The sequence below is a fragment of the Mastigoproctus giganteus genome, chromosome 13, assembly GCF_048544385.1.
Source record: "Mastigoproctus giganteus isolate SK-2022 chromosome 13, ASM4854438v1, whole genome shotgun sequence".
Lineage (NCBI taxonomy): Eukaryota > Metazoa > Arthropoda > Arachnida > Uropygi > Thelyphonidae > Mastigoproctus > Mastigoproctus giganteus.
In genome coordinates this window covers 154589629-154617380 of record NC_143587.1, presented here as the reverse complement: position 1 = coordinate 154617380, position 27752 = coordinate 154589629, and the positions used below count along the sequence as shown (strand labels likewise).

The window sequence follows — 27752 nt, the reverse complement described above, 5'->3', positions numbered from 1 at the left end:
CCTTAGAGGAAACTTGACTGAGGTGTTTAAGGCTCTGAGAGACATAAGCAAAATGAATAAGGATGAAAATTTCATGGTTATAAATGATTCCAGAACAAGGGGCCATTCTTTCAAGTTATGGGGGGGGGGGTTAGACCGGATTGCAGGAAGTTTTGTTTTAGCCAGCGAGTTATAGATTACTGGAATAAGTTATCTACTTGGGTTTGGTTTGGTTTTGGTTTTATTGGCGCATTAGCTACTAAGGCTATAATGCGCCAAGACCATGTCATTTATAAAATAATTTAAACTTTCAGTGACCTAATTAGTTAGGTCACTATGTCAAGAAGTATAAGAAAAATGTAGATTTTATAAACGAGTAAAAATATTTATTGACTTTAAAAATCTAAAAATAGCAGACACATTGTCATTGTCGGATAAAATCTGACTGAGTGTATATGGCTCAGTCAGATGATTAAAAGCGGTAAGACGGATACTGCTAAAAACTGGACATTCGATTAAAATGTGTCTAATTGATAAAACTGTGCCACAAGACTCACACATAGGAGGGTCATCAGCCCTCAGCAAAAATGAATGAGTTAAATGACTGTGTCCTATGCGGGTCCGGGCAAGAACAACTTCCTCCTTACGATTCCTGCGCAGACTAGACTGCCACGGTTCAATTACAGGCTTTATACGATATAGTTTATTTCCAGTCTGTCTATTCCACGAGTCCTGCCATTGGGAGTGTATTTTCTCGAGTATTCTTTGCCTGTAGTCTGTATAGGGGACTGACAGGCAGCGATTATTTCTAGGAATTGCTGATTTGGCTGCGGTGTCAGCCAAATCATTTCCCTTAATCCCAATGTGGCTAGGAATCCAGCAGAAGCGGATATCATATTCACGTTCACGGAGGAAGTGAATCTTCTGCTGAATGCTAGACAGAACTGGATGAGAATTAAATCTCACGGTTATTAAAGCCTGTAACACACTAAGAGAATCAGAATATAAAATGAACCGTTGGTTTTGGCATTTACTGATGTGATCCAAAGCTAACTCAATAGCGTGCAGCTCTGCAGTAAATATACTGCATTCAGAGGGAATCTGCTCCGATGTAGTGGTGTCTCTAAAGACAGCAGCAGATCCCACATATGATTCTGACTTCGAACCGTCTGTGTAAACTGGCGCGAAGTCAGAATGTTCAGCTCGGTGTACTGAATAAAGCTGCAGGTAGACCGATGATGGGGTGTCTGACTTTCCCCAATTTTTAAGGGACAAGTCACATATTGGAATACGAGCATGCCAGGGTGGAAGGGCTTGCTTCGGTGTTTGGGCAACCTTGTCTACCTTGATATCAAGTTCTATGAGTAGCTCTTGGAGACGAATACCAAAAGGACGATTAGCAGTCTTACGGGTATTGTACAAATTTTCCCATCGTGGCTCAAAGACGGATAGCCACGTAGGATGGTCTGCCAGGGATTTCAGTTTAAAAGCGTAGTTTAGACACAACTGCTTACGTCGAAGCGATAACGGTGGTTCGTTTGCTTCAACGTATAAACTCTGGACAGGAGATGTTCTATATGCTCCAGTAGCGATACGAAGAGCCTGGTGATGGACAGGATCCAGCCATCGAAGGGCACTGTCTCTGGCTGAAGAATATACCTGGGACCCATAATCAAGTTTGGATCGCACAAGTGCACGGTAAAGCCGAAGAAGCGTGCATCGGTCCGCTCCCCAAGATGTAGAAGAGAGCGAGCGGAGAATATTAAGCCCGCGTGTGCACTTTGTGCGAAGTTGACGAATGTGGTGCAGAAAGGTCAACTTTTTATCAAATACGAGTCCCAAGAATTTTGTGTCCGCTGCTACTGGAATAGCATTTTGTCCGAGCATTAATTCAGGTTCAGGATGAAGATTACGCTTACGACAAAAATGTACGCAAACGGTCTTCTCCGGCGAGAACCTGAAGCCATTTGCAAGTGCCCAGGAGTTGAGGCGGTCAATGGCTTTCTGCAGTTGTCTTTCAATAACCCTCATGTTGCATGACTGACAAAATATGCTAAAGTCATCAACATAGAGGGCACAGTTTACAGTTGGAGGAAGTTGTTCTGTGATGGAATTGACTTTGATGGCAAAAAGCGTGACACTTAATACTGATCCTTGTGGTACTCCCTCCTCTTGGCTGAAGGGACGAGAGAGTGAGGATCCAACACGAACTTGGAAAGATCGATTGGCCAAAAAGTTTTTAATAAAAATGGGGAGTTGCCCCCTAAGGCCTAGGCTATGTAAATCTTTTAATATGCCAAATCTCCAAGTTGTGTCATACGCTTTCTCCATGTCAAAGAACACCGACACCAAGTGTTCGCGTTTTAGGAAAGCATCCCGGATGGATGCTTCCAATCTAATAAGATGGTCCAAGGTGGACCGGTTCCTTCGGAAGCCGCACTGAATGTTGGAGAGAAGGTCATTTGATTCGAGATACCATATTAAACGAGAATTAACCATTCTCTCCAGGATTTTGCACAGACAGCTGGTCAGAGCAATAGGACGATAATTGGTGGTGACTTTTGGATCCTTTCCTGGCTTAGGAAAGGCAAGAACGATTGCCTTTCGCCAGGAATCCGGAAACTGCCCCTCAGTAAAGATTCTGTTATACAGAAGGAGCAGACAATCCATAGATTTTGGTGAAAGATGTTTAATCATTTCATAATGGATGCCATCTGGTCCAACAGCACTTGCTTTGGAAAGAGTGAGGGCTCTTTTCAGTTCCTCTATAGTGAATGCCCCGTTGTAGGGATAGAGGCCCTTGGTCTTAAAATTAAGTGCTTGCTTTTCCAGTTTATGTTTAAGGACCAGGAACTCTGGGGAATACGAAGATGTTGCAGAGATGTTAGAGAATGTTTCCCCAAGAGCATTGGCTATTGCAGTTGGATCTGCAATAGCGCATCCATTATAATCTAGGATTGCAGAAGGGTGGGAGGTATATTTTCCCTTCATTTTCCGGATTTTATCCCAGACTACCTTAGAGTTGGTAGACTGGTTAATAGATGATGTGAAACGGATCCACGATTCCTTTTGACTCTGACGACGGATGTAGCGTGCTTTGGCTCGTGCACGTTTGAAGGCTATAAGGTTGTTCGTGGTAGGATATCGGCGAAATATCCCCCACGCTTTGTTTTGAGCCTTTTTTGCTGCTGTGCATTGTGAATTCCACCAAGGTTTGGGAAATGGTGGAAACCGGGCTGATGTTTTTGGGACAGCATTAGCAGCTGCTTGGACGATGATTTCTATGATGTACTTTACTGCATCATTGATCGGCTCTTGACTGACTGTGCTAAGATCGAAATTTGCCTGATGTCGGAAGGCAGTCCAGTCAGCCTGATCAATCTTCCACCGTGGTAACCTAAAAGGAAGACATGGTCTCCCACTGTGTAACAAGGTTATCACAGGGAAGTGATCGCTTCCGTATGGATTCTCCTCCACTTCCCAAGTGAGTGAAGGGAGTAGAGAAGGGGAGCAGATAGAGAGATCAATGGCAGAAAAGGTACGGGTAGGCGTATGGAAGAAGGTGTTTGTTCCAGTATTTAGAAGGGAAAGGTCGTTGTCATTGAGCATACGCTCAATGACTCGTCCCCTTCCGTTGATGTTAGCACTACCCCACAGGGTGTTATGTCCATTCATGTCCCCGAGAAGTAAGAAAGGGGGAGGCAACTGCGTTAGAAGATCATCAAGGTCTGCCTGGGAGATGTCAGTCCCAGGTGGCAAATAGATAGAGCACACAGTTAATAAAAATCCCACCGTAAGGCGAATTGCAACAGCCTCTATGCTGGTTGTAATTAGCAAGGGCTGGACTGGGGTATGGTTACCCACAAGGATAGCCACTCCTCCATGAGCAGGACCATCCGCAATTCTATCCTTACGAAAGATTGTGATGTTATGCATGGTGGGATCATCATTTGCCTTTAGATAAGTCTCCTGCAAGCAAAAGCAAACTGGCTCGTGCTTTTGCAGGAGGGCCTTGATGTCATCTGTATTTCGCCGGAATCCACGACAATTCCATTGTAGGAATTTAGCCATTATTTTGGCTTGGTGGGTCCAGCAGGCGGCTTCCGAGGTGCTGAGGGCTTACTTTTATCAGTCTTGGCTTTATCTTTTTTGGGGAAGAATGGACGATGTCCCGTGTCCATTTCTTCCTCCGCAAAGAGTTCCAAGACTGATTCATCCTGTACCTCCTTGTTCTCTACATCCATTCTTTCTGTTGTTACTTCAGGCTCTTTACCACTTGGTTTTGGTAGTGGTGGAGCACTAGGAGGTACGGATATAGGAGTGGCAACTGACTGTGTTTTTTTGGTGGGCTTTTGAGAACTCAATAAATAGCGTGCAATCGGGGTGAATGACTCTCTTGGTGGTATAGTCATCTCAGTTTGTGTCCCGATAGTGCTCTTAGCAGAAACCTTCTGGGCATATGAAGGTTTCCCGCTATTTACTGGTTGGATACGTTTTCTGGCCTCTGGGTAGGAAATATTCAGCTCTGTTTTCAGTTTTTGGATTTCTTTTTCGTCCTTCCACCGCTAGCATGCTCTTGAGTAGGCGGGGTGCTCACCTTGGCAGTTAACACAGGTGGGTTTTGGAGCTGTACATTCCTTGCTCTCGTGGTCTTTCACACCACATCGAGCACAGGCAGGGTTACCACGACAAGATGTTTGTGAGTGGCCGTATTTTTGGCATCTAAAACACCGCAGTGGGTTTGGGATATAAATCCTCACCGGGCAGTTTAGATAACCTGCCTTGATGGAATTTGGAGGCCGTGGGGTGTTAAACGTGAGGATGAGAACTCGGGTAGGGACGAGATTCCCATCCTTCCGTATCGATATTCTCTTTACAGCTGTCACTCCTTGGTCTTTCAATTCAGAGCAGATCTCTTCTTCAGAAACATGAAGGTCCCACTCTGAAATGACGCCTCTAGAAGAGTTCAAAGTTTTATGGGGGGTTACAATGATAGGTATTCCCCCTATTGATGTGCCGTTCAGGATTTTTTCCGCCTGTTTAATAGATGTAGCTTCGACCAAAAGGTCGCCAGAACGCAGTCTTTTTACCATTTTAGGTGAACCTGCCAACCCTTCTAATCCTTTCTGGATGAAGAAGGGTGACATCTTTCCAATGGACTGCTCTCCGGTGGAATGGAGAATGAGGAAAAGCGGTGTAACTGATGGTGGTTGTTTATCCTCAGTTCTGGCTCGTTTGGCAGAGGTGTTATCTGCGTCATCATCTCGATTAGGTAGGGGCCTTGTTGGGGCCCCAGAAGAAGGATTTAAATTACTCATATGAGTAAAGAGAAAATGTCTGATGCCTAAGTACCTCACCCACCACGGAGCCCTACGAGGGGACGCCCACTCGTGAACTAGCAGGTACTGCGTACACGAATGGGACGCCGAGTTCGCTTAGAGCACCATACCCACGTTACCAATAAGTCTTTATCCCGTCCCAGGACCAAAGGGAGGGAGACTTATTGGAACGCAGTTGACCCTAGCAGTATAAAACCACCCGCCGATTGATCCCAGTCGGGCCAGTCCGGGACCACCCGTCTTGTCGAAGCAGGGGCCAAAGTGGTGTATTGAAGCTGGGCCCCTCAACCACCAGGATCCCCCTTTCCGCTTCCACGGGTCGCGGCGCACGGCTGCACACGCCGGATTTCAAAGATGTAACCCTGAAACCAAGGTATGGGCGTTAGATCCCAGTGATGCTAATCTGGAAACCCAGCAGCGTCACTGGGAGGTCCCCTCACCACGTACAGGTGCCCACGTCGAGGGGTATCTACTTGGGTGACAGAGGTTGACAGTTTTGGGGAAATTCAAAGGTCAGCTGAGATAATACGAGAGGAGGGAAATAAGACCCCCAGCATCCACCTCCTAGGCTGTCTATTTCCTTTTCGCTTATTATTATTTATTTATTATTATTTTATTTTATTTATTTTTTGTTATTTTATTATTATTTTTGGCTGGTGCAGCATAAGCCATAGGCTTCCTTGCACCATGTGGCCACTGCTAATACTAAATACTAAGATAACATTCTTTTGTTAATTGCATGATTGGCTTGTCTCCAAGACTAAGACTGCTTTAGCTCTTGAATGGTTTCTGTGGGCTGAACAGTCCACAACACTGTCCACTGAAACACTGCCCAGCAGTCTTGTGGTGGAACATGAACCTTGAGGCATAAAGGAGAACAGTTCACTGAGCAAGGAAATATTTTCAGAGAGCATGCACAATTACCTCTGTTGCTTGATAGAGGCAACCAGGGAAAGATAACGGATACTCAGAAACAACTATATCACCTCTATCAGATGTTGTAGAAAGGTCTCAGGGCAGAAATTGGTTTCTACATTAGGAAATAATGACCTATAGGGTGTAGTTTTCCATATGGTGACAAAAACTACCCAGGAGCGAAGTTCTCACCTCAACTTCCAGACCTGATGGGAGCTTTACTTATACCCGACAGATTTCTGGTACCAATATGCTTCACACCCAATGACACAACACCATTAACTGAGGAATGGCAATCAATTGTCCTGACCAATGATACTTACATCACTGAGAGTGTGGAGCAACCATTCACAAAAATTGAACACTGTGCTGAACAAAACCCAAGAAAATAAGACACCCAGCATCCACCTCCTAAAAGTAAATGCTGGGGGTCTTATCCTGCTTGCTACTTACAACAAGTGTCTTGCAGATGGTACCTTTCCAATCATTTGGAAAGAAGCTATTCTTGAATTGATTCTGAAAGCTCCTGACAAGGTACCTGAAGAACTGAGGTTGTACAAGCCCATAGCCCTACTTCCCATGTTACCCAAACTGTTGGAAAGCTTCATCCTCTATCGGCTCTCCAAGTACTACACAGATGAAAAATTGGCATCTCTGACCCAATATGGATACAAGCCAGGTCTCAGCACAGAGAATGCCATACTGAAATTATGGCATTCAGTATTAACATACTGAATGCCATGCTGAAATTTGCTTGCCATTATGATTGAGTTTGCCAGGACCTTTGACCGATTATTGTGGCTAAGCATACTAAGGAGACTGTAGTACGCTAAAATTCCATTTAATCCATATAATCATATTAAATCATATCTAAGTCACCATCGGGTTGTTATCACTGTCAAGTACCAGTCGGGCACTAGAATCGTCACTTGAAGTTGCCACCAGGGCTCGGTCCTGGGAGCTTTTTTTTGGTCCATTGTCCTGGATGAGTTTCTTGGGATGGGCCTTGAGCACGTTGAGTCCCTCACTTTCGCTGATGATCTGGTCTTGAAAGCAAATGCTAATACAAGAGCTAGCCTAGAAACTCATGCTAACAGAGCCCTTTCAAAGCTACAGAAGTGCACGCTACTCATTGGCTGGTCATCTCCCGGTGAGAAAACTAAATCAGTATTGCTTAAAAGAACACTGCAGATAACTAGGCCATGAGTCATTAAAACAGATAATATTTCAGCAAGGCTCTATCCAGAAATCAAGTATTTGGGAACACTTATTGATATAACGTTCGTCTTTCATCCTCATTAAATGTACCTGGCTGACAAGTTTAAGAACTACTCTGCTATGATTACTCAGATTAGTTGAGTAGACTGGGGCCTCAAGTGTCGGAACTTGATGTTAATTTAAAACTCTATTTTCGTCTCCATTGTCTCCTATGGTGCAGCCGTCTGGTGCACTACAATTACACTCCCAGAATTACAGCACACTAAATTCCACCAGAGAATAAAGTTACCAAGGCATGCCATACAGTTGGCACCCCAAGTCCTTGCAGGCTGCCTGCCCCACCACTTGGAGGTTATCCACAGCGGTCTCTTCCAATGCTTGAAGAGAGGCATCCCCACGACAATAGCTGATATCAACCTTACCCTCACAAATGATCCCAAGCAAGGAAGAAAATCATGGAAAAACTTACCAGTATCTGGCAAGGGACTTGGGAAAACTCTGACAAAGGAACAAGGTAATGTAGCTTGTAGGCCTGGTATTTACCAGGCCTACAAGCTACGTTCCTCCTTACAGGACATGGGCCTTTCAAGCTCAAACTAACAACATTGGGGATTGAAAACCCACGGCATAATGAGCACCTCTTACTGCAGGATGAGCGTGAATGTTGCTATCTTGCCTTTACTGAGTTTGTGAAATCAGTCTGAAATTAGATGAGCCAATCACCAAACAAACCCATAACAGACAGATGTCAATCAGGACATCTAATCACTCCAATGACTTACCATCACTTGCTGACTCCTTCCGATGGAATTACTCCTCCTTGCCTCATACAATTTTACCTCGATGGGATGATTATAGTTGGACTGCAGGGTATGGCCTCACACCTACCTGCTGACCCCAAATAGAACAGGAAATTCTAGCACTTTTTTTTTAGTGCTCGATTTATTCTATCTGCAAACCTTGCCTAGGGATAGGATCCACTGGAAGCCAACCTTCACTCAAAGGACAGATGTAAGCTATACAAAGTTTAACCTTGTTAAATGACCTTACCCAGACTTGACATTTCTGATAAGTACCTCTAAACAGATCCCCATGAACCTGACCTATGCAAACTCCTATGTGGGTAGAAATACTGACACTACTTGCGTTTTGCAAGATCCCACTTGCAAACCCAACCTTGGGGTAGGACCTTCTTGCCGACACTCCCCTAGAGTGCAGGATGATACATCCTTCCTATGCCTGAGTAGGAACAACTTACCCTACAAACCTTCGGGTATGGGATGCTCTGCTTTGCAGGGTTCTCTGGCTGTGCAAACTTTTATTGTCCCTGGGCATGAGTGAGCTTCCCAGCCCAGGAGCATCCAACCCTTCATTTCTTCTCTGCCTCTCTCCATCTGAAGGATGTCTTCTTTCTTTGTCCTTCCATTTTCCTGCCCCCTACTTTGACCCCCTTTTTTCAACTATCACCCTTGCTCACCCTGTTTTTTTTGTTATACTTGGACTTTGTCCAGGAAGCTGAGGCAGATACGAGCAACAGATATATTGAAGAAATGTGTAAAAACAATGTTGACAATGACAGTCTCTTCATTCTTCTCTGTACCAGTACCAAGGAGTCTAAATCTTTCCTAAAATGGGTCCTCTATTGTATGCAGTATTCAAGATGCAGCATAACTACTGTTTTATATAACAGAATAAATCACCACTTTACATATATATATAAACACATGTATTAAAATGTACTAGTGTTGTGTTAGGGTGCTTAATTATACTGGCAAATAAGGCCAAAGTGTGTAGTTTTCTGTGATTCATTTGAAAAATATGCAAAGTATAAAGTGTGTCTGAAAAGTATTAGGACTATATTCAGAAAAAAATTGGAATCAATTAAAAAAATATATTACCATTTAATCTTCAAAGTGATTCCTCAAAACTTAATACACCTCTTTGCATGGTCATACAGCTTCTGGATGGCTCTGTGGAACTGATCTTGTGAAACCCTGTTTAGTTCCCTTGTCCTGCTGGTTTGAATATCTGAAAAGCTGTTCAAAATGAATTTTGAACCATTTCAAAATTCGAACAGCAGATTTCACTTTGGGTAATGGAAAATAAACACTATAATGCCTTTCCATGAGAGAAACTGCTTGATAATGGTCACGTTGTGTGAAGGTGCAGTGTTGTTAAGCAAGAGCCAATCACTTGACTCAGCTGCATCTGTCCTAACACACCGAATTCTTTTCAAGATTCTGTCCATACTCTTATGTGTGAAATTCAGAGTTGATGTCAAATTCTTTGTGCACAACTTCCCAACAGTTTTGCTTTTAGACTTTTGGAACTGGAGTTTCTCCAGTCTCAGAAAAGTATGCCAATTGTCTTTTTGTTTCAGTTTCGTATGCAAAGCACCAGGATTCATCACTAATTTTTGATTTTTTAAAAATAAAAATCTGGACCACTGCCTACCATCTCAATCAAATCTCAAAACACAGCAACTAATTCCTCCTTCCGTTCTGCCATCAATACATTTCAAACTGTAAACTGTAAGCAGTTTCCTTTTTTCAAATCTTTGACAACAATGAAACGAACAATATTCTTGCTGATGTGAAGTTAGTTTGCTATCATTTGGGGGTACAAGCACCAATCATCCATTAACATCTGCTAAACTTCAGTCCATACAAGATTGAGATGGGTCACCACTCTGTGCATCATACTGAACATCTTCCTGCCCTTCACGTAACAACCCATACCAGCAAAAATGTTAAGATTGTGATAGTGCTTCATGTCCATAAGCTCTACTGAAGATTGCAACTTGTTTCAGTTGCACCTTTTCCAGCTTTAAAACAAAATTTTATCACCACTCTGCTTGGTCCTTAAATCCATGATGATGTGATTTTACTGTGGCAACTGATGAAACTTGGCACAGAGCCAGTTCAGAATTGATAGTGAATAGTTTTAACAGTGGCCAATGCATGGCACTAGTAGTACTGTTTAAAAAAAAAATCAGTCCTAAAACTTTTCAAACACATCTTGTATGCTTGACATGCTTGTCAACAAGCATGTCAATGGTAGTTAAATGTCTTACTATTCTAAACAAAAAAAGATTTACTTGAGAAAGGAACAGAAAGATTAACCAAGTTTGTTGCATTTTATAGATAATACTTCCATACTGGAGCTTGAGATTCTAGAATGTGAGAAGGAAGAGTCAATCAAAAGATGCCTAACCATGATTACTGTCTAGTGTGAAATGTAGTGAGAACATCTGCTCATGAGTAAATGACTATGAGTGGCTAAAAGGTGAAAATAAAACATGGTGTAATGAAATAATGATTTGTAAAGTTACATAATTTGCTTACGGCAATAGCCTCAGATTACAAAGAAGCTAGCTAATGTATAGGTTTGTGCTATAGTATCATGTTTATATGTAGCCAACTACTACTAAGTAGTTACAAATTAGCATCATTTAAGTATATCTCATATTGTGAATTCCTTCACGAGTTGCCATGATATTGCACTACCTCGAATAAGTAACATTTCACCAATGATGACAACCAAGTTGCAAAGTATAACTCCACAATATGAGAGATGCCTGATGGTGTACAATAATTGAAAATTACAATTTATTTAGGGCAATCACCTCAGGTTACAAAGAAGCTAACTAATATATAGGTTTGTGCTATAGTATCATGTTTATACATAGCCAACTCCTAAGTAGTTACAAATTGGCATCATTTAAGTATATCTCATATTGTGAATGCCTTCAAAGTTGCCAATAAGCTCTGAAACGATGCCACCTGGATGGTGGTATCAGCTGAGAATAAGCAACAGTAGCTTCTCCATTGGTGAAGTGTTACTTATTCGAGGTAGTGCAATATCATGGCAACTTGTGAAGGTATTCGCAATATGAGATATACTTAAATGATGCCAATTTTTAACTATTTAGTTGGCTAGTATAAACATGATGCTATAGCACAAACCTATATGTGATTTGTAAAATTAAAACAAAAGTAGTAATAGCTGCAAACTGCAACCATTAATGCAGAAGAAGTGCCAAACATAACTCTCAGCATTACTGGAGAAAATTACAGAAAAATAAATAAGCAAAAACCACCATTCACTCAAGAAGACTTGGGTGAGGCAATGCACAATGAGATAAATGTGGACAGTTGTGGTTCATATTTGACCTAACAGTTGCTACTATTTGTTTGCTCCTTATCAATAAGCTTGTTTCATTCAGTCCATTCAAGGTTTCTAGCTTTTCTGACAATGCTCTGGTGCCAGTGCTAGCAAGATCCCTTTTATAAGTGAGAACAGAGCCAATCATATAACTTAATCATACAATGGGCCTAACCCCTTTCCAAATATTCCATACAAACAGTATCACTAGAGACTGCTTAAAGTAAAAACCTATCTAGCTTTTGTTAAGTTCTGAGTAGCAAATTTTTAAGTAAAGGTTCATAAAGAGAAAAAAGTTTAAGTGAGCAAATATTTAGAAACAGAATAATTTTCTAAATGATTCCTTTACCTGAGGTAACCCCCGTTTCTTTGCCTTCATTGACACTTTATTGCTATCCGCATTTAACATTCTGCCATATTCTTCACAATGCTCTTTATCTTCAGCCCAAGCATATCCTAGAATAAAAAAATGCTTAAGCACCTATTTAAATTGTATTACAAATTTATTTATAAATAAATACACGATACATAAATTCTAAATGAAAACACACAAACAAAATTTTTAAATACATTTTTTGCAGTAATCCACTTACATTCAAAACAATGACATTCCTTAACATATTTGCTGCAACTTGTTGCAAATTCATGACAACTGGTTTATCATCCAGCAACCCTCACCAGAGAGCAATTAACTAAGACACAATCAAAGAAAACCCAGATTAACCAAGATTTTGAGAGAGAGAGAGAGAGAGAGAGAGAGAGAGAGAGAGTATTGAACTGTTAAGGTTAATCAGGAGGGAATCTTTGGAGTCTGGAGAGATTCCTTTGGGTTGGAGAAGCGTCGATGTATTGCCAATACAAAAAAGCAGTTCTAAGAGTGAAGTCGGTAACTATAGACTTTAGTCTGACTTGAGTGATAGGGAAAATTATGCAAAGAGAGCAATCCAGGAATTCATTTCTAAATGGAGCAATCCATTTAGAAAGAAATGGCATGGTTTTATGGGAAATCATGTTTAACTTAGTACGCTATTTACTCATGAGCTGGATGTAAGAACAATTTTGACATAGTTCACTTGGATTTTAACAAAAAAATTTGACTCAGTCCCTCATGAGAGGTTACTGTATAAGCTGGAACATGTTGGGATTGCTGGAAAGATTCTAAGATGGAAAGCCGGATAGCTGCAAGGCAGAAGGCAGAAGGCAGATGGTTGTGATCAATGGATATTCTTTGGATTGGTGTCGTGTCAGAAATGGAATCCACAACGATCAGTTCTTGGACCATTGTTGTTTCTTATTTTCATAAACAGCATTGACAAAGTGATAAAGGGCATGTTTGCAAAATTTGCAGAAAAAATAAATAAAGATTGGGAGAGTCGTTAATGATCAGTGGCAAGCAGTGCTCCTTGAGGATGGTTTGAACAGGCTTCAAGAATGGTCAGAAAGCTATGTTTTAATGCAGAAAAATACAAGCACTTGGGAAATAGCAATCCTAAAATAAATTATACACTCAGTGGGACTGAATTAACACAGCAGAGGAAGAAAGGGATCTGGGAGTTATGATATGGGCAGATATGAAGGTATTCTGAGCAGTGTAAAGAGATGGCCAGGAAAGCCCAAAATATTTATTGAACATTATCCTGTAGAGTTGGAAGGTCCTAATCCCATTGTATAAAGCAACTGTAAGATTACATTTAAACTACTGTGTCCAAGTATGGAAACTTCTGAAAATGGAGACCTTTTCACAGCTTCTTGAAAGGGTCCAAAGAAGGGAAACTAGCATAGTAGGACTGGCAAAAGGGTGACCGTACGAGGAAAGACTGATTATGTAGGCTAGAGAACTTGGCAACCAGGAACATTAGAGGGGTTAGTAAAATGAATAAAGATGGAATTTTCACTGTTATAAAGAATTCCAGAACTAGGGGCCATAAATTCAAATTACAGAGGAAGAAGTTTTGACTAGACTAGATTTTAGGAAAGTTTCTTTTAGCCTGCAAGCTGTTAATTACTAGAACAGGCTGCCTCCACAGGTAGTTGATGACAGTTTAAAGAATTTCAAAAGGCAACTGGATAGTTACTTCATGAGGAATTAGTATTAGTAATGGCCGCATGGTGCAAGAAAGCCTATGGCTTATGCTGCACCAGACAAAAAAAAAAATAATAAATAAATAAAATAAAACAATGATAAAAAAAACCTAATAATTAATAAAAGAAAAGGAAATTAAACCTATCATCCTATGTGTTTCCCTCACTCGAAGGTACTATCCAGATGACCTTTCAATTTCCCCAAACTGTCAGCCTTTACCACCCATGTAGCCAACTTATTCCAGTAATTTATAACTCGCTGGCTAAAATGAAACTTCCTGCAGTCCAATCTAAACATCCCCCCCCCCCGTAACTTGAATTTATGTCCCCTAGTTCTAGCATCATTTATAATCTTAAACATTTTATCCTCATTCATTTTATTGATGCCTCTCAGAGCCTTAAACACCCCAATCAAATCTCCTCTGAGGTGTCTAGTTTCCAAACTCTGCAACCCACATATTCGAAGTCTTTCTTCATAAGGACGCCCCTTTGCCGATATCACCAGACGAGTTACCCGTCTTTGCACCCTTTCAAGAAGCTCGATGTCTTTCTTTAGGTGCAGTCTCCATACTTGAACACAGTATTCCAAGTGTGGTCTAACAAAAGCCTTATTAATGGGATTATCACGTCCCTATCTCTATTTGCAAAAGTTCGATAGATCATCGATAGGACACCATGGGCCTTCCTTGCAACCTGTTTACAACGATCAGAGAATTTCATGTCTGACTGTATCGTAACATCCAAGTCCCTTTCCTCCAGTACTGGGTTTAGTTGAATTCCACCAAGTGAATAAGTTATTTGGGATTACTGTTTCCCAGGTGGATTAACGCATAGCTGCCATTTTTCTGACCATTCCTGAAGTCTATCTAGGTCTCTCTGAAGAAGTTCAGTTTGACAGTGATCATCATCATCATCATCAGCCATTTTCAATCCACTGCAGGATGAAAAAAAAAAAATTTTTTTTTTTTTTTCATCCTGCAGTGGAAGGCCTCTCCAGCAACTTTCCAGTTCCTTCTGTTTTGAGCACTGGACATCCATTTACTACCCACAAACTCATGAATTTCATCTATCCATCTCCGCCTTTGTCTTCCAGGTTTTCTTCTAGCTCCTCTTGGATACCATTCTGTCATTTTCTTAGTCCATCTGTCATCATGTCTTCGAGCTATGTGTCCTGCCCAAGACCATTTTAGTTCTTTAGTTTTGATAAGAATGTCCTTTACTTGAGTTTGTTGCCTAATCCATGTGTTTCTCTTCTTATCTAACAGTCTGATTCCCAATATGATTCGTTCCATTCTTCGCTGTGTAGTTCTCAGCTTCTCTTCCATTCTTATGGTGAGTGCCCAAGTTTCACTTCCATAAGTCATGATGGGGAGTATACATTGGTCCATTATTTTACGTTTCAGACAAACTGGGATATTGCTCTTCAGTATGTGACTATATTTCCTGAATGCTATCCATCCAAAATTTATTCTTCTCTTGACTTCCAGCCATTTATCATTATTACAGCTAATAACTTGTCCCAGATAAGTATATGACTCCACCTTTTCAATTACTGCTCCTTCAATCATTATTTCCCTTTCTGTGGCATACTTGTTCATCATTACTTTTGTTTTAGCCATATTCATCTTTAGTCCAAAATCCTTACTAGCTGTGCATAACTGATTAAGATTTTCCTCTAATTCTTTGGGATCATGGCTTATGACCACAATGTCATCTGCAAATCGTAAATGGTTTAGGTACTCTCCATTCACATTGACTCCTTTCTGCGACCAGTCTAATCTTCTGAAAGCTTCCTCAAGGGCAGCAGTAAATAGCTTCGGAGATATTGTGTCTCCTTGTCGAACTCCTTTCTCAATTTTAAATTTCCTACTGTCTTTGTCTAGTCTAATAAAGGAGGTAGCACTCTCGTATATTTTCTTCAAAATCATAATATATGGGGTATCAATGCCTTGTCTTTCCAGTGCCCGAAACATTGCCTTATGCTGTATGGAGTCAAATGCCTTTTCATAATCCACAAATGCCAGGCATAATGGTGTTTTATATTCATTTGCTTTCTCCATTAGCTGTGATATTACATGAAGGTGATCCATAGTTGAGAATCCTGTCCTAAAGCCAGCTTGCTCTTTCGGTTGATTCTCATCCAGTATTCTTTCTAATCTGTTAGTAATGACCCTTGTGAATAACTTGTAGATGTGGGATAACAAGCTAATTGGTCTATAATTTCCAATTTCTGATTTATCTCCTTTCTTATGCAGCAAAACTATGATTGCATTATTCCACTGCTTAGGCGTCACACCTTTTCTAATGCACTTTGTGAAGAGCCTTGCCAGTTTTTGTGTTATGTCTCTTCCTCCCAATTTTAACAACTCTACAGTAACTTCATCTTCCCCCGGGGCTTTCTGATTCTTCATTTTCTTCAATGCATGCTCTACCTCATCAGGAAGAATATTGGGTATGTCGTATGTGTTGCTACTTTGCAATCCATCTTCCCCACTGCTGGCATCATTCCCCTGCTCCTTGTATAATTCTCTATAGTAGTCTTCTGCTATTTGAATTATGCCTTCTCTGCTGTTTATAAGTACACCATCGCTATTCTTCAGTTTCAGTATTATTTGTCTTTCTGTATTACTGTTCATGGCTGCTGATTTAAATCCTTTGTTTTCCCTTAATGCTTGTTCTACTTTTCTTGTGTTAAATCTTCTTATGTCCTCTCTGAGTCTCTTTCTAATGGCTTTGCATAACTCAGTATACTCAATTTTCTCCCTGTCAGTGTTTTTCTTGCTTTTCATTTGTCGTCTTCGGTTCATCATGACAAGTGTTTCTTGACTAATTTTTTCTTCTTTGGATTTCTTTTTCCCTAAAGGTTTCTTGGGCTTTATCACTTTCAAAAAGTTGTAATATTCCTCGTCGATATCTTGGTCCTCAGCTGTCTGCAGAAGCTCAAACTTGTTCTTAAGTTCCAGTACATACTGCTTTTTCTCCTCCTCTGTTATTTTAAAGACCTTTGTATTATTTACTCGAGTCAGTTTTTTCCTTTCCTTTCCTACATCTATATCAAGTGTACATCTTACCATTCTGTGATCACTTCCAACATTTACCTTATTCAGGACGGTAACATCATTCACAATATATCTTCTGTTAGTGAGGATGAAGTCGATTTCATTAGTAGTTAATCCATTTGGACTCTTCCATGTCCACTTTCTGTTCACCCTTTTCTTGAAAAAAGTGTTCATTACTGACAGTCCTTGAGATTCTGCAAATTCCACAAGTCTTTCACCTCTTTCATTTCTTTCACCAATTCCAAAATTTCCTATAGTTCCCCTTTCTGTGCTGTTTTGTCTTTTTCCAACCTTAGCATTGAAGTCTCCCATAATAATAGTGTAGTGGGTTTTCTGCTCATCTAGAAGACTCAATTTCAGTGTACATTTCTTCAACCTCTTCATCATCATGGCTCGATGTTGGTGCATAAATCATTATAATCTTTAGCTTGTATCTCTTAGAAATCTTGAGTATTAGTCTTGACACCCTTGGTGATGTACTTTTGAATTCCAAAATGTTGTTTTTAAAATCTTTATGGACCAGAAACCCAATTCCACCTTCACTCCTTTCACTGTTTCCATTGGTGTATAGCAGATTTCCACTTAATAAACTTATAAGTGATTCATTTCTTCTTCTTGTTTCAGCCAAACCGATGATATTCCAATTCACATTTTCTAATTCCTTTTCCAGCTCTAATATCCTGTCTTCACCGATGAGTGTTCTTACGTTATAACAGGCCAAGTTCAGTTTCCGTGCGTGGCAGCCTGGTCGTACCCAGAGATTCTTAGCACCCTCTGCTTCCACTCTAATCCTCTCGCTGCCGTAAGAGGGAGAGTGAAAGCTGCTGGGGACTGAGGGCCATTTGTTTCGTCGTGCTTTCATATTGCTGGAGGGGTTGGTCTTTTCCTCTTCATGCTGACCAGGCACCTTGAAGAGAACCACTCTACACGTTCGTTGCCACCTAAGTGACGTAACAGGGCTTACCATCGAGAAGGTGTGCATGAGTGAATTTTAGGGAGGCAGGCCAACCGGACTTCTCCTAAATCTTCTGTAATAGAGAGATATTGGATCCATCAGTGTTTTAGGCTGAGTGTCTGATAACACACAGGATACCTGTTCCCCTCTAAGCCCCTGAGTTAGTAGTTAATGACAGTGATCATTAACTACTAACTATTTTAACATCATCTGCAAATTTAGACATCACGCCCTCTATTCCTTCATTAATGTCATTTATGAAAATTAAAAACAACAGTGGTCCTAATACTGATCCTTGGGGAACCCCACTTCTTACATCAACCCAATCTGAGGAATAGCCATTTATCACAACCCTGCCTCCTCCCCGAAGCCATCCTGATATCCATCTAAGGATTTTCCCAGTGATTCCAACCTGTTTCAGCTTATAAAGCAACCACTCATGTGGGACTGAGACAAACGTTTTGCTGAAATCTAAATAAACAATGTTGAAATTATTCCCTAAATCCAGCTCATGACTGACCCTTTCAAAATAGCGAACCAGATTTGTTAACCATGATTTTCCCTTTATAAAATCATGCTGAGTATTCTTAAGAATTTCAATTCTATCCAAATGATCCCAAATTCCACCCTTGATCATTTCCTCCATGATTTTCCCTACCACTGAAGTCAGACTGACAGGTCGATAATTTCCCACTTCACTCTTAGAACCACCCTATGTATGGGAGATACGTTGGCACTTTTCCAATCCAACGGAATCTCCCCAAAGTCTAGTGATGCTCGCATAATTAGCCTCAATGGTTCAATGTACTCACTTGCCACATCTCTTAAGATTATAGGGTATATTCCATCAACTCCAGGAGCCTTACTGGCCTGTAGACTCGAAAGTTTTTTCATTAAATAATCTTGCGAAATTTCGTATTTTTCAACTTCACTCCCACAATTTCCCATTGCCACAAAAGGTTTTTCTTCTGTAAATATCGATGCAAAATAACTGTTGAGTTCATCTGCAACGGCAGCTGGTTTATTTAACACTACCCCCTTTCTCTTACACAAAGGTCCAATCTGGTTTGTCCTGTTCTGCTTAGCATTTATATATGTGAAAAATTCCTTATCCCCCCCCCCCTTTGCTCTGTTTGCTAGCGATTTCTTATAAACTGCCTTTGCCTTTTGAACCTTTTCTGTGGCTCTATTACAGATCATCTTGTAGCTGTTATAGGCTTCAGTACTTTTTATTGCTCTAACTTTTCCATGCCACCTTTTTCTGCTCAAGTAATGTGGCAACTTCACTATTCATCCAACTTGGAACCCTCCTCGTGGAGTACTTTTTTTTAATGGTAAATATGCATTCAAGGCATCTGTGATTAATGTTTTAAAAACATACCACAGTTCAATTGTATTCGTTCTCTGTGCGATATCTACCCAGTTAATAGAGGCCATGTAGCAGCTTAAGGCACTGTAATTTCCTTTTCTGAAATTATAACCCATTCCTTTGCCTTTTACTACTGCTACCTCTCTCTTCATCATCCACCGTAGAACTCCGTGTTCACTTCCTGCTACTGGTTCCTCTACTGTCAGCCCTGTTATGTCATCTGATTCATGGGTGATAAAGAGGTCTAGGATATTCTTTTCTCTAGTACTTTCCTTGACATGTTGATACAAATAACATGTCATCTAGCTGATTTAAAAATTTTGCTCCCCATGTCGAGTTTCCTTCCCATTTTCTCCACTCAATTAGAGGCAACAAAATTGAAATCACCCATAATAAGACAGTGATAAGGCTTTCATCATAATCTTCACAATCACCTGGTCGGTAGATTACTCCTACTCGCATTATACCTTTGTTTCCAACTATCTCACACCATACATATTCTATACTAGCACGTGAAATGTATGAATCCGGGAAAGCTATCGTCCCACACAGGCTGCTTCTGATAAGAAGTATTACCCTGCCAACCCTTCTATCTACCATATCCTTCCTAAATACATTATACAAGCCGTACTGAAACTCATCATCCCCTATTTTCGGGTGGCACCATGTTTCCGTAAGCCCTATTATGTCTGCGTTACTTGTTTTAACCAGCAGTTCGAATTTGTTCATTTTATTGACGATACTTCTAACATTACTATATAAACAATTAAGACTTACTGTTCTTGTGTATTTAACAAGCCTAACACAACCCTTGAAGTTTTTTAGGCTCTCTTCCCTGGCATTAGCTACCCACTCACTTGAAATGTTTCTGCCCCCAGAACATCTAGATAATATGCCCAGTTGGGGAAACATAACTTTTGAGGTATGTGCAAGAGTTACTTTGACCAATATTATCAGATAAATGCGTGTTAGTATTACCCACATTCCCCCCTAACTAGCAGTTTCCCTGAACCTTTAAGGTATCCTCAATAATACTAGCAAAAACTTTTGCACCACTTTGTTTAAGAGTATCCCGTCTCTACAAAACAAATTCCTTCTACCTACAAGTGAGGGTCAAGCTGATAGATTTTTCCCCTCAAAAACCTTGCAGAGTCCTTCAAGTCTTGAGATAATCCACAAGGATTTTAAATATAATCCCTCCTATCGTGTCTGGGCAGAATTGCAGACACATAGACATTGTGGCCTAGCTCGTGGCATTTCCTCAGCATGGTCCTGTATTTGCTATCCCCCCCCCCCCTTCCAGAATAAAACTTGATTTGTATATGTGGGATTCTGGTTTTCAACAAAATCAGTGGGAAGACTGATCTAAGATCTGTAAAGGGGAGAATATGAAAATTCTCTTATTTCTTCTGTATTAGGTCCCCCCCCCCAAAAGTTTAGAAGACTTATGCCAAACACGATCGAAAGACTTTGAGATGTCAAGAGCAACTGCTTGTGTTTCACCAAACGTTTCCATTGAATTTGTCACAGAAGAGACAATCACCAAGTTGTGATCTGAAGTGCCTAAAGGACCTCTCACTTCGATCGTGTACTTAGAAGGGTTGTTTGTGAGCAGAAGATCAAGCGTGTTGGCTGTATGATTAGAATTGTCCGGTATTCTTGTAGGTAAATGAACAGTCTGTGCCGGGTCATTAGTAATTGCAAAAGCCTCAGCATCTCAACCAGCAGGGTCAGTGTGGCTAGAAAATGGAAGCCAGCTGGAGTTGTGAACATTAAAATCACCAAGGAAAATTACCTCACTGTTAGGAAAGTTGGACTGGAGAAAGTCAAGTTGGAAAGAGAGAAAGTCAAAGAGCTCCAAGTGATTAGTTGAGTTGGGAAAACGGTAGAGACAACAGATGAATTTGACACAGTGAGGTAGAGAGAGATTTTAAGCCAGAGAAGATCGAAGAGAGGAGATTCCAAATTGCCAAGTCTCTGACAGGGAATATCAGAACGGACATATGCACGAGTCCTTTGAGGCAAAAGGAATCATAAAGCAAATAATTTGGGCATCTGAGATGAGCAGTAGTTGAATCAACCGATAACTGAGATTCTGTCAGGAAAAAGTACATGGGGTTTGGCAGACTGCAAGTGGAAATGGACAATTTTCAAAGAGAGGAAGTTAAAGAGCTCCAAATGATTAGTAGAGTTGGGAGAATGGTAGAGACAACAGATGAATTTGACACAATGAGGTAGAGATTTTAAGCCAAAGAAGATCAAAGAGAGGAGATTGTCTGACCAATCTGATTGGATACTATGATGTGGTCACAAAGCAACTGGATGCAGGGAATAACTTTGATATCATAAATTTGGATCTTAGAAAGGCTTTCGATACTGTTGCACATGGAAGACTGCTGCACAAATTGGAGCAGTGGGGCATTAGAGGCAAAGTGCTGCTATGGATAAAGGGATGGTTGAGTGGAAGAAGATAGAGTGGTAATCAATGGACACTGCTCTTTGTGGACTAATGTTATAAGTGGAGTCCCTCAGGGTTCAGTGTTGGGGCCATTGTTGTTTTCTGCATTTATAAATGATATCGATGATGGTATATTAGGCTTAATGTCCAAGTTTGCAGATGATACGAAGGCTGGCAGGGTTGTTAAGGACAATAAATGGCAGTACGCTGCTGAAACAGGATCTAGAAAAGTTGAGCAGATTGGCTGAGAGGTGGTAAATGAAGTTTAACATTGACAAATGAAAAGTACTGCATATGGGAAGCAGTAACCCCAGAGTAACATATCAACCTTGTGGTACTACACTGACAGTGGTAGAGAATGTGTGCAGGCAGAGTGGTAGAGTAACTGTGCAGGCAGATATGAAGTTTTGTGAGCAGTCTGCAAGAGTAGCTCATGGTGTCTTGTCAATGATATACAGGAATTTTTCTAGCAGAAATAAGGAGGTGATTATCCCCTTGTATAAGGCAATGGTCACGCCACACCATGAGTACCGTATACAGGTCTGGAGGCCACGTTTTAAGAAGAATGTGGAGCTGTTGGAACGAGTATAGAGAAGGGCAACAAGATTAGTTAATGGAATGAAAGGTTGCTCTTACGAAGGAAAGTTTAAGTTTTGCAGATTAGTGTCTGGAGACTAGGCACCTGCGAGGTGCCTAGTCTCCAGACTCTGATTGAGGTGTATAAAGCTTTGAATGGTTTGAGCATGCTCAATGCTGATGGGATCTTTCCTCTTGCTCAGAATAATCACCTGAGAGGTCATAAATTCAAACTGAGGAAAGACAGTTGTAGGGTAGATGTGCAGAAGTTTGCCTTTAGCCAGCAGGTAGTTGATTGGTGGAACAGACTTCCAGCTTTTGTTGTGGAAGTAGATAGCCTAAATATAAGGATGAGCTGGACAGGTATTTGGAACGAACAGAGTGGTGAAATGAGAAGGTGTGTGTGTGTGTGTGTGTGTGTGTGTGTGTGTGTGTGTGTGTGTGTGTGTGTGTGTGTGTGTGTGTGTGTGTGTGTGCGCGCGTGCGCGTTTTGGCTGATGCTGCATAAGCTTTCTTTCCTGGATTGTATGTCTCTACTAATGTTAATGACAAACCAGCTCTCTAAATATGATTATATTTATATTAATGTTAAATAATATTTACCTTAATGCTTCTGAAAACTCAGCTGGACAACATGCTAGCTACAAATTCCATTTGCAGTTTTATCTGTTGTAAGGAAATGAAAAACTGCAAAATAGCTATTTCTTTACGTTCAGAAATATTGAGAAGTACTGAAAACTGACACGTTTTTTTGAAAAAAAAAAAGACAAATTTTGATGTGGTTCAATAAACCTGTTCTCTGAATAGCTACTAGATGATAAATTGGCTCTAAATATGAAATATGACTATATTTAAATTAAAGTTAAACGATATTTACCTTAGTGCTTCTGAAAAACTCGGCTAGACATGCTAGCTACAAATGCTAATTTAAATTAGCATTAGCAAGGGCACATGATGCAAGAAAGCAAGCTTATATATAGCATCAGCCAAAAAAAAAAAAAAAAACACCCTTATATTTCACCCATCCCCCAGCTCCAAATGTTTGTCAAATTCTGCCTTGAATCTATTTCTTGAATAAATACATGAAGTTGTATAAAATATATTAAGTAATGCTTCACTGGATCATATCAGCATACAAAATCACATCAATGGCATTAAACTGATAGAACTCCAAACACTTTATTCTTTCTTTCTTTTTAAACTCTATGTATTAAACAGCCACAACAACCAGTTAAGACATTCATCAAGTATTTTCTCTCATTGGTCTTTTGTAATTATGACTGATAAAAAAGGCAGCCTTACTACTTTATTGATAGGAAAGTGTTTGTTTTAGTTTTTTTTTTTTTTTAATTTAGACTTCAGGAACTCCCCGATTTATGTAATACTCGACTTATGGAAAGTCGACTAAATGCAAGTTTTTGCCAGCCATTGCAAACTTAAAAATGTGGAAACATATTTTCCATCCTTTAAGAATAAAATGGAGGTATCGTGAAAATATCGTAATGTTAACCCAATAACACAGGTTTTTTTTTTTTTTTTTTTTAGCAATTCATTCCATGTCCTTGGAAGTTGAAAAGTGCGCTACATTACTAAGCTATTTATCTCTCTAAATGATCATATTTATAATGGAAATTACGCTACCCTTTCATCATTATCATATCCTCTGATATATAAGAATCAATTTTGAACGCTTTTGTGATATTTTTCTAAAGCAGGTTTCTGGAGGTGACGACCATAAAACAACGAAACATTTGCACTTTCTCGTTTATTGGGCTTTTCTGTTAGTGCATCTAATTATAAACGGATAGTGAACTCGATCTTATTGCATTTGCGATAATACTGATAACTGCAATTGGATGGGTTTTTACACTATTATGGTGAAATCTGTTCCCTTCACTGGGGAACACATTTCACCATAAAAAAACAAATTTTCAGACACTTCTCTTCATTCCTATTTACGAATCACAATGATGAAGAGAAAGTGACCAACGAAAAGTGCAAGTGGTGGTAGTGCCAGGAAATGAAGATGAAAATGATTAAGAAGTAGGATAAAGTTTGTCATCTATTGCAAGGGAATTAGGTCTCATTGCTTCAACAGTGAATACTATTTTAAAGGACAGTGCGCATATAAAAATATATGTCAAAGGATCAACACACTTAAGATCAATAGTGATCACAAAACAGTGTTCAGGTGCTATATCGAAGATGGAACAGCTGTTAATAATATGGATGTAAAATCAGATTCAGAAGTGAGAGCCCTCGAGTCTAATGACCATTCAAGCAAAAGCAACAAGTATTTATAAAGATATTAAGGATAAGTATGGCGAACCCCAACCCAAGTTCGTGGCAAGCAACGGGTGGTTTAATAGGTTCAAACATTGCGCTGGTTTCCACAACATTAAAGTATGCAGTGAAGTTGCCAGTGCAGATTCTGCAGCTGCAGAGAAATTCTGTGATGTGTTGGAAAAAATTATTGAAAGTGGCTATTCAATGCAGCTAATTTTTAACATTGATGAGACTGCTCTCTATTGGAAAAAAAAATGCCGGATCGAACATACATTGCCAAAGAAGAAAATATGTCAGGTTTCAAGGCTTCAAAAGATAGGGCCACACTCTTGCTTGGGGCTAATTCAGCGGGAGATTACTGATTAAAACCACTGCTTGTGTACCATTCTGGAAATCCTCGTGCACTTAATGGCATCGATAAAGCAACCCTACCCGAGCATTTCCGATCAAACCAGAGGGCATGGATAACAATATCTCTTTGAGGATTAGTTTAAGTGCTGCTTCATTCCCAAGTTTGAAAAAATATTGTAAAGACAACGACATTCCTTTCAAGGTTTTTCTTCTATTAGATAATGCTCCTGGACATCTTACGCATCTAGATGATTTCAATTTGAACGTGAGAGTCATATTTCTACCGCCAAACACGACCTCACTCATCCAACCTATGGATCAGGGTGTCGTTTTGAATTTAAAAGCATACTATTTACCCACATTTGCTCAGGCATTGTCTGCAATAGACAATGAGAAAAATTTTATATTAAGAGACTTTTTGAAATCTTACAATAATTACAATGCCATCTTAAATGTTAATAAGGCATGGGCAGAAATTACTAAAAGTTGTTTAAATGGCTCATGGACGAAAATATGACCACAGCACATAAAAGGCTTCAAAGGAATTGAAAAAGCCGAATCATACGAAAAGGTTACAGACAAGATTGTAAAGGTTGCAGAGTTACTTCAGCTGGAGGTTGATGCCAAAGACGTGGAGGAGTTAATAGAGGAAGAAGAGAAGGAATTATCTAACAAAGAACTTAGACTTGCAGGCAGTGAAAGTGAAATAAGAAAATGCTGATGAAGCTCAAGATGAACCAAATGAGGAGCCGAGACACTTCATCACCAGAGAGATGGCAATGGCAAAGTTTGAGAAGATGGATCCTGATAGCGAACGATTCTTAAAAGTTAACAGAGGGGTCAATGATACGTTTGCTTGCTACAAAAAATCTACGATGAAAAGAAAAAAGCCGTCATCCATTAATATGTTCTTTCATAAGGTTGAGCAGCCGAAGCCTTCAACCTCTGCAGCGGCGTACTTATCAGCTGAAGACATCAATTCTGGCAACGATGGTTGAGAGGTAAATGTACTGACATTATGCCTGTCTTCTCTCTTTTTTTGTAATTTTATAATTTTGCAATTTTTTAAAATTGCACGCTTTGATATTTTTCCTGCGCACGAGATAAAAAATTGAATAAATACAGTAAACAACTCTATTTACATGTTCGTTGAACATTTCTTTTTTGATTCAATCAATTCAGTGAGTACAGCTGCGAGTGCTGCGCAAGCATGGGGGAAAATTCCAACTTGCGAAGCGTTCCGTGGAACGCAACCCTTACCGAAGTTGGGAAGTTCCTGAATTGGCAGTGTGCATTAGGAGTGATTCATTACATTAAATTAAAATAATCTTTATCATTAAAGATTTATTTTCTTTTATAAATAAATAAAATTACCTAATAATATTAAATAAATAATAATAAACAATATTAGCGATATTAGTTTTTTAAGAAATGAAGGTCTGCAAATGCCTTCACGAGTTGCATATTCGGTTATACTTCAAATACGTAACGCTTCCCCAATAAGAAGACTGCTGTTACTTATTCTCAGTGGACACCACCATTCATAGTATAATAACTAACAACACAGTTGTGAAATTAAGTCCATAATTTTATTGGCCTGCTCTTTGTCTGTACAGATGTTTGCTATACTCATTACAATCATTAGGCCTATAATAACACCCCTACTTTCATTTTTGTTTTCTCAGTACTCATGCCACACAGACAAACTGACTCGACATCGTACTAGCCACTCGTGCAAACTGAATGCACTGCTTCCCATTTTATGGGCTTCTTAACTAAGAGCATAAACCCTCCCTCCTGTCCTGTTTGCAAACATTATATACTACCCATAATGAAATTTTACATTCCTTATGCCCGAATGACCCCCATGTCTCCAATACCTCAAGAATGCCTGCATTTGATGTCTGACGAGTACTTCAAATTAAATTTATTTAAGGTGCATTAGTGTACGTGCAAGTACACAAGCACCTGTTTTTACCCTCAGTAATCCTGATACAGCCATATATATTTGCTTGTTCCATGAAGGCCCCAGCACACCAAATTCCCAACACCTTATTTCCCAAGTTCAAAGAGAAGCATATTCCATAAGAACCACTTACACCTCTGCTTGCAGCTGCTGCTAATCTACTAGTCCATGTTTCCCCACCATTCCACTAGCAGTGTGGTGACCCACCAACACTGCTTTGACAGCATCAGCAAATATTTTTGTACTCCTACTTAAGCATATCCCATCCTTATAAAGACAGTCCTTCCTGTTAACAAGCACAGATCATGCCACAGAAAAATTCTACCCCACCCTGCACAGTCTGTCCAGGGCCAAATTGACTATTTTGCAAGCAAATTTTGAGAGTTCTAAGGGAACAGAGGGACTCTCTATTCACTTGATTGCCACTTGATCACAACAACAAAAACTACAGGCAGACAGGTCCCGAAAGTATAAGACAATATTAAGGTGATAAGATAACAATGAAACCTGCAGTCCCGATCAGTGGCAGATCAGTAACTGAAGCAAACAAATCAATCTAAAAATAAAAATTATAGGACTAGTTTGCAAAAAAATTGAAAAGCATAGCAGTTTTAGCCAGACAGACTACAGATATCCAAACAATTCCTTTATTAGAGCAGAACCCCCCCCCCACGTCCATAGTTCCACATATATAATGCAGGCCAAACTAACAAGCACACATTAGAATAATGTTAGCATATGAAAAGCAGAGAAGAATAATGTTCACTTTTGTATTATCCTGTCTTGTGGGTCTTCCACCCACAAGACAGGATGATACATAATCTTTAAAGACATTTTTGATGATAATGAACAAGTAGCCACAGCCTTCAACTTCTAGAAGGCGATTGCACATGTTATAACCAAATGAAATTTTATAAATGACAGAATCAAGGTGCTATCTAGAGACAACAAAGATTGCTAAGCATGGAGTTACTATAATGACATTTCTGAGACCATAGGATCTGGCATAAATAAGTAAAGTACAAATTATAATCA

At 39.9% G+C, this 27752-nt stretch overlaps 1 protein-coding gene across 1 annotated transcript in view; it reads right to left on the bottom strand.

Annotated features, from left to right (window-relative positions):
- The window catches only part of RtcB (RtcB RNA ligase), a 119964-nt gene that overhangs the window by 26680 nt on the left and 65532 nt on the right, over positions 1-27752 (bottom strand). The window contains exon 6 of the mRNA XM_090387072.1: positions 11965-12071. Within this exon, the coding sequence (XP_090243198.1) occupies positions 11965-12071 (107 nt within the window). The remainder of the gene's footprint in view (positions 1-11964; positions 12072-27752) is intronic.